Genomic DNA, 15,314 nt, shown 5'->3' with positions numbered 1-15,314 from the left:
TTGTCACCCCTGTGGAAGTGAGGGACAGGCGGGGAAGAAGACCTGGGGCCAGGGGGTCAGTGTAAACTGCGCGGGCTGCATCAGCACCCCAGAGCGAGGTGTGAAACCACAGCTCAGCTCTGCCAGTCAAGCCATGGCTACCGCTTACACAAGGAACCACCGCAGGAATTGCTGTACAGAATTTATTTTGTTCTAGAAGTCAAAGTTTTTTTTTTTATTTTCTGAGGACAACTTAAACATGACTTCACCCCATCCCCACAGCAGGACAGCCTGTTCCTTGTCACCTGCTGGGGCTGGTGATGGGTTGAGTCAGCAAAGGCGGGCACTGACCCTTCTGCAGCCACTCTCAGCGCGCCTCCACCAAGCCAACGTCCTTCAGGCGGTTCCAGCTGTAGGTGAGCTCCACGGGTTACCAACGTGGCCCATCACAGGCTCGAGCACTTTCAGTTAACGCTTCTCAGGGCAGAATATCTGCTACCTAAGGTTCACAACAAGTTCCACAACATAAAAGAGTTCCCAAAAACCAAACTACAAACAAGGAGAGGGTAGCAGTGCTTTAACATCTGAGGGTTTACAACAACATCTGAGTTTATTAATGCTGACAATGTACAATTACCAAATCCCAGTTTTCTGACCTTAAACGTTTGTGGCAGTGTTAAGCAGACTGTTTCCTAATGCTGTAGGCTACCACAGGACTGCTAGCCTGTCACTTCAGCCTAGACTGAAGCAACACCCCTCTTCAGTAGCCACGACCTGCTTCGGTGGTTCCTGCACAACCCCTGCCGTCCTCAGGTCCTCGACCAGGGACTCCGTAACAAGCACTTCGATGCATGCACACCCCGCCTGCTGCTGGGGGCTGGCCCTCGCCCACACCTCAAGGTGGCCAAACCCAGGACTAGTTTTAGCTTAAGCACGGGATACATCTCCACTTGCATTAAATACATTTATTGCAAACATCTTTACACAAAAATAGGTTCTCTCTAGGCCATTCACATGCAACTTCGAGGCAAGAAGCAACTACCCACCACAATAACAGAGATTTAACCTATACAAGTTTAATGTTTGCCACACTCGGTAAAATTATTACATCTTCGAACTGCTCGTCCGTGTGCAGCTCGTTCGGCAGCAGGCTCAGGAGCCTGAGGTGTTGTTGCTTCCAAACCGCTGATTGACGCTGTGCAGCAAGTGCTTGGGGAGGCAATTCCAGGAACTGGCCAGCATCTCCTTAAAGCAAATGACTGCTTCCAGGCACAGCCTTGGGGAGAGGAGACACGCTGTTAGCGTGAACAAGGGCTGCAGGCTAAGCTCATTCTTTAATGCTAAATGTGCGTCTGAAAGGGATCTCGCTCTGCCCTCTCCTAACTGGCTGCTGTTCCTTCAGATTTCTCGAGAGGAAGAACTTTTTACAGTTATTTTCAGGAACGTAACAGATCTAGCGGTAACCCTGCACTACTTGTCTTGGCAACATGAGAGTTTCACGTTGAAGTCTTGCTTTCTTACCTTACGAGAGATCTCGGTTGTAGAGAAAACACAAGTATTTCATTACTGTGAGCCTGGGGATGGGGAGGGGGGGAGAGAAAGAGAAGCGGTTTGGTTATGTGGATTCACATTATTGCAGCCCAGGCTCACATAAATGGACCCCGGAAAGGAAGGCAAATGGCACAGCTCTGGGGACTGGCGAGGAGAGGCCGAGGTGGGGGGATAGACTGGGCTTCACGCAAGCCACAAAGGCAGCAAACAGCCTGAATGCGGAATTGCTCACCAAATCCCGCAACATGAGAAGTTACGGGCACACGGGGAACCACAGATCAACCAAACCCCTGATCTAGTGACACTTCACACAAAGAGCCAGAGGGGAACGGGCACACCAGTGGCCAGGCTCACACACCGTCCCTGCGCCACATCTGTCCGTGTTCCGGCTGACCCCCTGCAGAGAGCAGGACCACCAGCTGCGCGCAGGGGAACTGCACCGAGGGACCCTGGCCATGGGGACTGCGAGCAGGCTCAGCAGCCAGCTGGGTTCTGCCCACAAACCTGCCCTTGGCAGAGCTGAGCTGATGCTGCACAAAGAGCTGTTGCCTCACTCTTGTTTGCCACTCGCCCCTTCCAGCTGACGCCCACTGGCTCTCTTGCACCAGAAGGTGCTGGCACGCTTGTTCCCAGTCTCCCTTTCCAGCCAACTAGTGTTCTTACAGATCTTGGGACACCCCCACCCTGGCTCAAGAGCCCCTCTCTGCTCAGCCTTTTCTTCCCCCTTCCAGCATCCCAGCAAAGAAATGACTTTGGGAGGGGCTCCCTGGAAACACCCCCAGGAGCAGCACAGGGCAAAGCTAGAGAAGTAGGTGGGAGGTAACAGCCTCCAAGTAAAACACGTGTGAGGGAAAGCAAGTCGTAGTTTGTTTAAATAATGAATAATGATCAGGTTTCCAGAAAAGCAGCAAAACATTTCCCCTTCAAGCTTTGTTTACGCGCCTTTGTCAGTCCCCACAAGATCACGCTGCCAACTACCAGCATTTCACTCTCGCTGGAGCGATAACGCATCACAGCTCCTGCAGGAAGGGCTGGGCTGCACAGGAAGGGAAAGTTCAAAATAAACTTACAGCTTTGGAGTGGGCAAGTAAGTTGTTGGCACAGCCCCCAAAGACGATCACCTCTCCCTCCTCGCTTGCACAAGCGGTATGCCACAACCTACAAACAGAAGTCAGCACTGCATTAAACAAAAAAGCCACCCCACCCAATAATGCACATTTAGGATTTGTATTTAAAGTTAACACACGCGACTTTGCCCTTCCACCAGCACGCTGTAGATGTGACTAATTCAACAGGTGTTTATGTTCAGAGAAGGAAAACTGGTCAGTAAATGGTGGGCTGCGTACGGCAGCCTGGTTAGGGCAGGGCTGCAGGGCTCAGCAGCACGCCGCCCGCAAGCGCAGGCACCTGTGAAACCCACAGCCCTGTCGCTTCGGGAGGACGGCTGTCATCATCTGCTTGCACAAACGTTATGTTCCTGTCCCACTCGAGTCAAAAGACTGAATGAACACAGTCACTCCGGTTCTGTCTTGCTTTCTTAAGACTCGAGGAAACAACTAATCACACACGTGTGTTCACCAACAGCAGGGCACCGCTGTGCCGCTCCAGGGCGCGGGGGAGGGCAGGAGAGGAGCAGCAGCTCGGCCCTGTTACTGCCCCAGGAAAACAGACCCCTCCTCATCCCCAGCAGCAGCAAGAGCAAGGCCAAAGAGGGCAAAGCAGGAAGCACTACTGCTTTGACTCGTCTAACCTCAATCAGAACACCGCCCCAAACAAGACGGACCACAGTAACTCCCGTGATGTGAGTGTTCTCAATGCCATATACATGCATCACAGTAGTTCTGATGCTTTTGAATTGCAGGTCATCATCTCTCATTTACTCGGCAGGAAGACAAAAATATCCTGGGTGTGCACAGGGACTAGCCACCAGCCAGGATACCCAGAACGGTGACACCTGCCTCTGTCAGGTTTGCTGGCAGTGCGAGGACACATGGCTTCCAGTCAGCTCCGGTGCTGGCAGTCACAGCTGGGAGGCCTCTGCAGTCTGGAGGTCAAACCCGAACCCCCCGCTGTGTCCTGCCGCTCCACAAACACTGAGCTATACGCTACCTCCAGCGCCAGTGCCACAGCGGTGCGCGTCCTGCATCCCGTGTGCGTTCGACACACCCGCCTCTCTGGGGCGGAAGCTAGCGTTAGCGCTGTGCTGTTCAGAAAAATTGTAGAGGAGTGCGTGTCCTCTCTTTGACAGCCAACATCAAATGCTTCCTCGCTCTTTTTTAATGTGTTTCCAAGAGAAGTGTCTACCATACCTGGGTTTTTCAGAGTAGTTATGCTCAAACTGTATCCACTCGTTCTTGCTGATACAGTAAATCCAAGCATCGCCTGAAAACAAGCAAAACCCCGATACAGACAGCATCCTGTTAGTTCTTTCACATTTGCTGCAATAAACATGGACTCCAGTGTAACCATTTTTGGTCTTAATTAAATCACATATTTTAGGAAAAACCATATGAAACATTGGGCTACCTGTCTGAAAAAAGGTGTTTGATAGTGGTTTATGGCAGTGTAGTCAGAGGGGAAGGATGGGGAACTGTAGAGCTCATGCTAATTGCAACTTGCATTAGATACATTTTCAGAGCAGATTAATTTATAAATCATACTGCCTCAACACACTCAGCAACTCCTGCCCTGTGAAATTAGCTGTTGGCCTTAAGGAGCTGGATCACAAGTGCTTGGAAGGAATTTAGCAAGAATTTAAGGTGACGAGGCAATAATTCAAGCTTCTGTGCACAACTGTTCAAGAACACAAAGAACAAAAAGACAACACAAAATCCTTTTGGAATGACTCACTTAATGGCTGCTTGTCAGTGGTGAATCCTCCAAAGAGAAAGAGGTGATCTGAAGAAATTGGTGTTAAAGAATGCCAGGATCGGCCAACTGGGCAAATGCCTTGTGTGATTCTGCATTTCAATAAAAGCACCACAAATTATGCATGTGCTAAAATAAAATACTGCTCCTCTTCTCCACTCTGATGATTTTTCAGATATTCAAAGGATGCAGCTTCATACTGTGCGTAGCTCATGACCCAACAGCAAATTTAATTTTTTAGACACGGTAAAAGAATTTTACTTGTATCAGTACTTCAAAAAGCCTGATAGCAAGAGTCAGCAACTGATCAGGAGGATCAGTTCTACTTGAGCTTGCTTACTTACTTGCTGGAGTTTACAAAGTTTCATTGGGATGATAGAAGTGAATAAAAATGGCATCTTCACATTCCTTTACAAACAAAAGAACTCAGGTTTTAGTACTTACATTTCATTCCACTCCCAGGTATCCAAATTCAGATAGTAAAGATCGTTCATTCTGGACTCCTGCAATAAAGTAGACGACGGCTGAAATACTCCATTTATGTTTCAGTAAGACACGGTTACACTGGGCTGGGGCTTACTCTGTATCTGCCGCCGAACACGTAGCCTCTGTTCCCAACTGTAGCACAGGCGTGAGCTGCTCGTGGTGAGGGAGTTTTGCCCTGGGAAAAGAAAATGTGAAATAAAAGGTAAGTTTATTTGATACAGTAACAAAAGAGAGAATATGTTGTTTCACCAGAAACCTGTGGCAGATCAAGTGAGGAGGAGCCGGGCTGAAGACACCCGTCACACACATGAAGCAGCACGGCTGCGGCCATGTCAGGCGCCCTGGGATGCACGGGGCGACAGCAGACACGGCGGGGAAGGGGCCGGGCTGCTCTCGGGCCTCCCAGGAGAGTACACCTGGATGTCACACTCCAGGTAAAGCGAGGACTCACAGTGCCAGAAATCACTCACCCGAGGAGATGAAAGGCTGAACTAAAGTCAGATTTAAGGCCAACAAGGAGCAGAGTGGAAAAAATATTCAGCAAGTTCTCCTCTGTGCAGAAACTTGGGTTTTTTGATGGATGGAAGATCAAAAAACTCATTAAAAATGGGATTCCCCCCACCCACCCTTTGAGTGTCAAGGTATGAATTTTGCCTTTAAAAGGGGCTTCAGACAGTCACAGAAGGCCTCAGACTGTAAACAAGACAATGACATAATAAATCATTAGACAGTATTTTTCTTGAGCTACTTCTGGAATATTTGAGATCTGTATGCAATAAGACAAAGCAATTCTTAAGTAACTCCTTATTCAGATTACTAATCTCCAATTTCATTTCCTCCAATTCTGTGGCAATGTCACTCCATTTGCCTGCTCCTGAATACTTCCAGGACACTTCAGATGGTGCATATTTGCAATTACAGAGTAGTTCATTTTGTTTTGACCACAATTCAGCACCCAAGTGAAATGTACCGAACCGCCACATTAGCGAGGACAACAGGAAACCATAGTTCATTTTCCTGAGCTTCCCATGAGCTCAGTGCCACTGAAGCATGAAAGAAAGCAAGTCAACAGAAAAAAAGATGAAGACAGACAGATCGGAATAAAAAGCAAATTTCCTGGTTTTGGAGAGGAGAGGAGACCTCAGTAAAAGAATGGTTTAAATTCAGTTTAAACAGCCTCAAGAATGCTACTGAAAAGGCAGCAGGTAATTACTATTTTGAGGGGATGTTTCTAAAGCTGGTTCTACCAACAGCGTTTCAAATCCCTCTCTTAACACAAGTGTGTCGTAGCTAAGACTGCAAACACAAGCTAATGACCCCTCCGAGTCCACGTATAGGAGAAAAATTAATGGTGCCGCTTCACTGGCAAGAGAGCAAGGTACAGGGAACTAAGACAGCTCATTCATCAAAAGCCAGAAGGGAAGAGAGCCCTGGTCAAACAGTCCCAAGCTCCAAGCTTCAGCCCCTGGTCAGGTTTTCTCCCCGAGCTGGATCAGACAGACTGCATGTCCCAGGGGGAAGGCAGACCAGCTGCAGGCACAGTGCTTCCCGCCAGCCACCGCCACAGCAAGCGGCCTGTGATTCACCCCACGGAGAGAACAAACTTAGCAAGCACCACTGAGACAGGACCAGCTCCACGTGGCCCATTTGCAGAGTCTCAGGCTCACGACCCTTCGAGGCTTTTCTCACATCCTCCTGCCAGGTAGCACTAGGTATTTCAGAGAGCTGAATAATTCTTTGGGAGCGGTTTATATCCCGAAGGAGGCAGGATCACAGAGCACCTGCCAACTAAACACACGGCAGTTGAAGACGGGCAACACGTAGACATGGCTGCAGAGTGGAGCAGGAAAGCAGAAAAATGTATTTTCGGTGAATTTCCATGCTTCTTGCTGGCAAACAGTTAACCACATCTTCTAAATTACTGCCGGGGAGATAGATATTAGAGACAGGATCCCCGTGAGATACAATGGGTTAAGACAGCTTCACACTGCTAGTTAACCGCACACACAGCCAGGCACTCAGAACATCGGCGGCCCCAAGCCACTGCTGCTGGGACAGGCCACTGCCAACCCTGCGCAGCGACAGCACGCTCCTCTGACGTGACACAAATGAAAGCGGTGAACCCAGGCCCAGCAGAGTCACGCTCATTTTCACAGGATGCTACAAGAGATACAGCAGACAGTGCCCGTATTTCTTAAGAGCTGTAACTTAATTAACTGACATAAGATTAATAATTACCGTAGTTATAGGCTGGCTCCAAGTAAAAGTTTCAGTGTCCAGAACATGCACGTGGTCATTCCACCCTCTAGGAAGACCTGAATTCTTTAAAAATATTAAATAATCAACAAGTATTAATAAGTTCTAATTAAATATTAAGTTTAAATAGAAATTACTTCCAAGTTTACTTACCCAGAATGAGGTTTCATCAAATTCGAAAGTTCCCCGTTGCTTCCCTTCAGGAAAATAACCATAACCTCCAAAAAATATTAGCCTGCAATAAAACACGCATCAAGATCTATTAGAAATGCTATCACATCTGTTGCTACAAATTAAAGTTCTGTTTCAGCAGAGCCTTTACAGAAGACAGGAAAACCGGGAAGCTCCTTTGGCTTCATTACTTCCAATATGTCTACAATGCAAGTTTTCCAGGTGTGGGGCCCTGTTTCTTGCCCAATCAACCCTACCACCCACATTAAATCCCTCTGTAGCTGTTTCCCACGCCTCAGGCTTCCAAGCTTTGCACTGGTCCCAAACACGTGATGCTACCAGGCCTGCTGCCTGGTCACTGCGCTTCAGCCTTCGCTACTGGGGCTCCCACACAGCAGCTACAGGGGTTTATTCCTGCAGTTCCCTCACTCTGCCCTTTCCAAGCTCTCTGCCTGTTTTTCCCAAGCCCAAAATGGTCACAGACACTCCCGTAAGAAGCAAGGAGAAAGCATTACATCTTGGGCACAGTCACTGCGGAGATGGGTGCTAGGCAGGGCAGGGCAAGGGGAGGCCAAGGGACACTACATGCAGCGGACCCTCTGCCAATGAAACTGCCTGGGAAGTGTTTAGCTTTGGGAGAGGAAGGTATTTTCCTTGTTGCGCTTGTTTCAAAGCCTGAAGAACAGTTACTATGAGCTGTCGCTCATCTGTTTTTACTGTTCTTTTGGTTTTTAAAATGTAATTTACATTTAAGTTTTACGTTTGGGTTTTAGCACGTATTAGAAACTAACGGCATGATTTTGCCAGAAATCCTTACTGAATTATGAAGTAACAGAAAACAGTCTACACCACCTAACGAAACATCCATAATACCAGTCTCGCACAAGTTGACATCTAAACTGATCACATCGAGTGTCGTAACAATAAGCTTTCTCTCCACATCAAGAATCAGAAAATTAGCATCACAGGCAATTTCCTGTCTTTCACGAGTCTCTTCAGCAAATACCAAACCAGTGAGCTTCCTCTCCACGTAATGGACAAAGCAGCACAAGCGTCTGTAGTGTTCCACACCAAAATCATTGTACGTGGCTCAAACACAAGGACGTACGGCGTCCCTGATTTCCTCTGCCTCAGTAAAGCCAGAGATGCTACAGTCAAGACCAGCTGTGCAAACAGGCAGAAGATGCCTGCGCTGTCCAGGTGGTAAGGTTTTGTAGGTAACAGCTTAAAACCCTACCCTGACATGACAAGATGGTGGCATCCTGTAACCCTTGCCAGCTGTGACCAAAGAAGAACCAGAGGCCCCTGACTGTCACCTCCTATTCGCATCAGACCTCCTCAGCCCCGGCATCGCGTACCCCAGCAGCACTGCCCAGGCTGCAGAGAGACCTGCTCTGTGGGGATCAGCCTTTCCAGCTTCTCCTGCAAGGGGAAAATTCTGGCCATGTGAGCTGTCCCTTGTGCCACAGCATTCGGGAGTCCTGTTCTCTGGAAGCCAGGAATCCTCTGAGAAACCAGCCCTGGGTAGATGCTCCAAGAAGAAAGCCAAAGCCCCTGACCTCCCCTGAGATAATTCACTGCCACCCCCAACCTCCTGAGCAGCTGGGGTACAGCAAGCCTGTGGAAGCAGGAAACTACCTACAACAGGGTCTTTCCTCAGTCCATCCTCCAGTGCCAGAGGCTGGAACATCACACAGCTCCCTGCTTAGGGGACTAGCACTGCACTAAATGAATGGAACGTGCAAGGCAACAACGTTTTGCCTGTCAGGTCACCTGGCTTCAACACCTTCTACCCATCTTCCTCATCTTTTCCAAGGTTTGCGATGCCAGAAGGCCTTCTGCCATCTCTGGGGTGCTATCCCAACACATTAAAACTGGACAACATCAACAGCAGTTCAACACACTCCTTGTTTTGTGCAACCAGCACAAAACACGCCGAATTCAGTATGTGCACCGCTGTAAAAGCCAGAGATTAAAATGGCTTCCTGCTCTTCAACTATCACAGAAAAGCAAGCTGTCCCACAAAATGTGACCAAAAGACTGCATTTTCCATGATATAGGGAAAACAGGCTTCTGTGGAGAACAATTCCAGATGCAATTGCCAAGAGGAATGACAAGTAACCACAATGCAGCGCCTTTAAAGCCCTGTACTGAGAATGCGCTGTGGAAGATTTGCCTGTAACGAGCCTACGTTTTGGACTGTGACTCACAGAGATAACCTACAGCTTACACCCAAACCGGGAGTGAGGTTTTACCCTTATCAACCGCTGAAGTTTTAAAAGGCTGGCTGGGGAAGAAAAGCAGCATCTTCCTGAAGCATGTATGTGCCGCAAACAAGAAATCGCTTGTGCAGCTCTTGTTCAAACAAAAAGACACAACAATGACAAGACTAAGAGTGATTAAAAGCAAACACACGCGCAAGGATAGCTGTGCTGACTTCGTTGCTGGAGCCTTACTTGTTTTTGTAAACCCAAACGCCAAGTTTGTCCTTTGATGAAGGAGGTACCCCCTGACACTCTACTCTGACCCACTGCAGCACTTTGTCCGTGGATCTGGAATTTAACATGTAGAACTGTAGAAAATAAAAAGATTTTCTTTTACCCACACAGTTAGCTTAAAGCTTAAGTCTGACTGATGTTAAAATATTAACTTTTATATAGCATGTACTAGTATAGGAATAAATTAAAAGTTCTTTTCCTAGCTGCACAGAGTACCGACAGCATTAGGCACAAAATATGGATCCAAAGATCCTTATCTTTCCGCGGACTCAAGCCCCAAACACTTTTTACAAAAGCAACAGTAGATTATGGACATGAGTTGTACCATCCCAAGGCTGACAGGGGATACAACAAAGGAGTGTACAAAGTAGCAATTCTCTTACAATAATAATAATAAAAAAACTGGTTAAAAAACAAACAAACAAAAAGTGTGGTTTTCTACAGTATCATCCCTTCTCTGCATGTTACATCATTTTACATACACAGAAACAGCTGATACACATATATAAACCAAGTGAAATGTAATACCACAGCAGAAAGGAAGCAAGTCACACTTTATAAATGTGGCTTGTTTCAGACCATTTACAAGCATTGCATCAAGCTACTTTCAGTCTATATTTAAGAGTGAGGCCAAAACTATTTAACCTAAACCACTCTTCCAGAACATCAGAAAATATTATTAGAGACTCCAGAGAAGAACTGCATTTCAAACAACTACAGACCAGTTACAAATCACTCCGATATTATTTCAGTGAACTCTGGAAATTCCCATCTTTCAAAAGAAGCAAACTCAAAAGCACCAAATGCAATACAATTTATAGGGTGAATTGCACAAGAACAACGGCAACCAAAACAAGTAATAGGTCATGGTGTTTCTTCAGAGCTGTAAAGCTACCGGAGTACAATCATCATGTGAAACGATGCAGAGCTGAAGGCTGACCTGTTACACAAAAGTCACGTTATCTGACCTGCTGCAGAGAAATTAACACACTGAACGGGTAAAAGTCAGCCAGCTAATCACCTGCCTGGAAAAAAATAAAAAATCCAAGCAATAAGCACCATATTCTCTTAGTAAAAACCTCCTAGGCAAGCTCAAAAAGAACACGGCTTCTATTAGCTCACATCTGGGAAAGCAGCTGACAGGACGAGAAAGTTGGTTACCTGCTTCCAAGAACTAGATATGCAGCCAGTAGATGAAAATATTACGTTGCAGAAGCCGTAGAGGATACAATGACTGGAATACACCTTCAGCATTTCCTGTTATTAACATTTAAGCTCTGAAATGAGATCCAACCTGTCCAGTCATTCAGAAGAAAATGTTTCCATGATTTGTTACCATTATTGACTTCTCGCTTTGGATGGATTTTAATTAACTGAAAAGGCCACATCTAGTTTATAAAAAATGGGAACAAAAGCTAATGAGGAGAAACATATCTGTGAGGAGGAGTTTACCTTTAAATTACTAACCTTGTTTGTATTGCCACGTGCATGATGTCCTCCGAAGAGGTACACCACTCTGTCTACACACACAGCACAACTTCCAGACATGGAAGGTGGAACATCTCCCTCTGTTTTACTCTTCTTCCTAGAAGCACAGTTTAAAATATTTTATCTGATAAAAACGAACAATAATGATTTTATCTGGAGTGGAATTTTATAACGCTATCAGCATGTTTTTAATTAATAGGTCACTGCACACCATTCAGTTACGGGTTCTTCACGCCCTTGCAGGTTTAACAATTTATACCACTAACCTGGTATGAGGGAGGGGGGTGGGGAAAAGGCAATTAAACTGATACATGTTTTGTGGGGGAGGAATCCTGTCTACCTAGTTCAGGAGTTTGGTATGCCTTTCACGTCCAAAATCCTCAGAAAGATCCTCAGGCAAAGAGGACACTCCTGTCTAAACTGAAGGTTTCTATTTTGATACTGGGTTTTTAATATTTGTAAACATTATAACCACAAAGATAAGCTTCCGCCCCACGTCCAAGGCTCTCGCTAACCACGAGGACTGGAAGCACTGCTGAAATTGAAATTTCTGCAAAGCACGGAGGGGTCTCGGCTTCGTGGCACAAGGCCCTAGCCAGCTACAGAACGGGAGCACTGGACTCCCTTCTTCTTGCACTATCAGGCACGCAGGTTTCACACAACTTCCAGGTTCCCAATGATCTAAGATGACACAGCAGTTTCTCTGGCTGCATCAACATTTAAAAACAACTCCTAAAAAGGACAAGAAATAAAAACCTCAATATGGGTTCCTTCACCAATATATCACTGTAATCAAAAGTGGTATAAATACAATTTTCAGGTGCTATATCCTACACCAAGCATACCAAACCACTTCACACTGTTGACCACGTACTCCCTGTATGGGCTGCCTCTCCTACTTGAACTTGTGAAAACATATTTGTTGCTTTTATAGAAATAAATTATTTGGAAATATTTTACATATTTATGCAATAGTTTGAGAGGTGGGAACAAAGAAATCAGGGAATTCTCTCTCTGTTCACAGACCCACAGACCCTCAGCATGCTTTCTATACCAGTTTAAGAATTTTTCTTCCCCCCCCCCCCCAAACCCCAACATTGTAATTATTTACTGTACCATCTTCCAGTTTCCATGTTGTAGATCCATATTTCATCTCTAGGCAGATAGAAGTCATAAAATCCCCTAACTTGGGCATTCTGCAGAACAGGTCAAAAAAGACAAATGCTTGACACACTGAATTACAGACTCCTGTGAATGCTGACACGCCCCCTCAGAGATCTAATCACAGAACAGCAAACAGCAGGAGCAGTACCTGCCACACTCCTGTACCTCTCACCTGCAGAGCAGCCCTCAGAGAGCAGGTATTTGCCTATTTTAGCTTTGGCTGGGGACCAGACAAGCTCCCAGCAGAGACTGGGGTAAATGGAAGTTAAACCTCCTTTTCATAGCCCAGGCAGGATAATTAGGTGCATAAATGAGTTAAAATTTCCTTTTTAATTCCCCCACCCCCCGCATAACACCAGCAGAACAATACACCAAAGCTTTGTCTTGGGCTACTCATTTATTTATCAAGTTAACAACTGATCTTCATCCTCGTCAAAATCTTAAAGTGACTTGGTTCTGTTTGCAGTACACATACACCCCAGTGTGATAAATAACCAACCTGTGACCACTACCATGCGATATATAGTCGTGCTGGTAACACCATAAATAAAAGCACCATTTTGCATGGTGTGCGTTTCAGATCAGACAGTATTTGCTCCTCTTCCAACACGTGAGTTGACAAAGGCAGTCACCACCCTGCATCCCACAAAAAGTTTAAGATCTGCGTTTAACACTCGTGATCTATTTCAGTATTTAAAAACTCTTAAATGCCATATTCTAATTTGTTAAGTGGAGCTCTTCTTTTCTGGGGGAGGGATACTTTTACAGAGTCACTCCCAAACAAATGGGATGTAATTACCAGCACCATGGGTGGCAGAAGGCTTACTTAACGAGGAGAACAGCCTACCTTATAGCCTCCCCAGACATACATGCAGCGTCCATCCGTGACTGCCACGTGCCCGCTGCGCTCAGCAGGGCTGTCGTTCTCCAGCTGCTCAAAGCTGTCCTCAGCTGGGGCTGGGAGCTCTTCGTCTGCCTGCAGGTCTTCATTATCATCAGCCATTTCGATACAGCGCTATGTGCACAGAATAACACATAGTATGGAGCTTTGAAAACCATCAGGGGAAACACCAGAGTTAAAAAAAAAAAAAAAAAAGAAACTACACACTGTTGTTTCTTTCACAATGATGTTTCAGTGGAAGAAGTTCTCTCATCAGTCAAGAAACTTTCAGATGGGGATTCCTCAGTGGTGTGCAATTTATAATGGTTTCGGTTGCCAATTTGAGCTAAGGTATCTATCTGTTTTTTAAAAAACCCCACATTTATCTATAAATACATTAACTGTTGACAAAAAATAAAACAACCCACAGTGGAGAAGACTCAAAAGCTTTGCCTATGGTATGGCTTTCACAAAAGTGAAAACTCCTGCTGCTTTTCAGGCCAAGTCCCTTTGGGTTGCCTAAGCCAAGACTCCCACACACAAACTTTCCCACAGCTGTTAAATGCAGGATGCGTTACCTATGGTAAAAAAAAAAAATAATAATACCAAAGCAAAACACCAAAAACAATGCACGAAACAAAGCCGCCTGCTCCAAATCACGCTAGCATGCAGAGGGCCAAAGCCCAGAGCGCCCTGGAAAGCCGACAGCCAGGCGCACCCAGCCTGTGCAGTGCAGGGGTGTGAGCAGCCGCCGCGCCAGGGCTTTGGTACGCGGGGAGCCCCAGGGCCACGCTGTCACTGGGTGACACCGGTGGCAATTCAAAGCCCCAACTGCCGGAGGAATCAAGCCAGGAGGAGCCGCTGAAGTCAGCCCTGCCAGGTCATCCTGGAAGCTGCCTGCACCCTCCGCCTCAGCCTGCAATGGAGCTGGGGGACCCCAACGCCAGCCACCTGCCACGCGGAAGCCGCTCCCAAGCCCTGGCCTGCTGTTCGCTCCCCTACAGCCGCGAGCCGAGCCCGTCACCGCAGCGACACTTCCTGACACGGATCAAACGCTCACGGGAGCTGGGGAGGGCCCACAGCAGCTCCGCACAAGCAGGCAAAGCGAGAGGAACGCGGGGGCCTCCCCGCGGGCGCCCGGCCCCGCACCCCGCGCCTCTTCCCCTCACCCGCCCCACGGTGCGGGCACCACACCGCCTTCGGGAGTTTATTTCCGAACCTTAATTACCCTTTCAGTCAGAAATCCGTACCCGCAGCTCCATGAAATCTGTCTGCTTCAAATTATCCCGGTTTTTACCGGCCCCCCCCAGCGCTCGGCACTCTTTATTTCTTTTGTTTTTAACAACTGAGCCGCGCTGGACAAGTGTCCCCCTTCAGCCATTCTTCAGCTCCCTGCTGAAACACTTCTCACACGCCACCGCGATTCCCGAGCCCTCTCCGGCTCTGCCCTGGCTGTCCACAACCCCCTGACACCCCGACTGACCAGCCGCGGCCACCTCCCATGTTGAGGCAGCCCCGATAAACGTCATCTGTCGCGACATGCCCACAACGCAGCGGCCAAGCCGAACGGCAGCCGCACGGCGCTGCGCAGTGCGCCATCACGGCACTTCCCAGACCCGCTAACAACCCCGCCGCGGCCCTTCCCGCGTCCTGCCAGGGCGTGAGCCGCCCCCCGGCCCCCCCACCGCCCCCTCCCCGCCCAGGGCCCGGCACCTACCGCGGCGGGGGGCTGCGGACCGCCCCCCCTCCCTCACCTCAGCGGGGCCCGCACAGCGCCTACAGCCGCCGCGGGCGGCCCCTTCCGGCAGCGCCGCGCAGGCGCCGCCCCGCCCCGCCGCTGCCTGCCCCCGGGCCGGGCCGCTGCCTGCCCCCGGGCCGCTGCCTGCCCCCGGGCCGCTGCCTGCCCCCGGGCCGCGCCGTGCCCCGCGGGGCCGCACCCTGGGAGAAATACCCGCGACCAAGGGGGATTTGCG

At 48.2% G+C, this 15,314-nt stretch overlaps 1 protein-coding gene across 4 annotated transcripts; it reads right to left on the bottom strand.

Moving 5' to 3' along the window:
• Window positions 1-539: 539 nt before the first annotated feature.
• On the bottom strand, window positions 540-15,164 carry KLHDC2 (kelch domain containing 2). 4 transcript variants are annotated; one of them, XM_055715283.1, is made up of 14 exons: window positions 15,096-15,164; window positions 13,309-13,476; window positions 12,414-12,493; window positions 11,277-11,394; window positions 9,768-9,883; window positions 7,294-7,375; window positions 7,123-7,206; window positions 4,979-5,059; window positions 4,843-4,901; window positions 4,381-4,490; window positions 3,840-3,912; window positions 2,601-2,688; window positions 1,501-1,553; window positions 540-1,255 (listed from the first exon to the last, which is right to left on the bottom strand). In XM_055715283.1, the coding sequence occupies exons 2-14, from the start codon at window positions 13,462-13,464 to the stop codon at window positions 1,132-1,134; spliced, it is 1,224 nt and encodes a 407-aa protein (XP_055571258.1). In that variant the 5' UTR covers window positions 13,465-13,476; window positions 15,096-15,164; the 3' UTR covers window positions 540-1,131. The 4 variants fall into 4 exon arrangements, with proteins under 4 accessions (XP_055571258.1, XP_055571259.1, XP_055571257.1 ...); XM_055715284.1 differs by having other exon boundaries at window positions 15,059-15,143; XM_055715282.1 differs by lacking the exon at window positions 15,096-15,164 and adding an exon at window positions 14,592-14,981.
• Window positions 15,165-15,314: the final 150 nt, after the last annotated feature.

This window comes from Falco cherrug, chromosome 7 (genome assembly GCF_023634085.1).
Source record: "Falco cherrug isolate bFalChe1 chromosome 7, bFalChe1.pri, whole genome shotgun sequence".
Taxonomy (NCBI): domain Eukaryota; kingdom Metazoa; phylum Chordata; class Aves; order Falconiformes; family Falconidae; genus Falco; species Falco cherrug.
The sequence above is the reverse complement of the archived record's forward strand: the minus strand, read 5'-3'. Positions and strand labels throughout refer to the sequence as shown.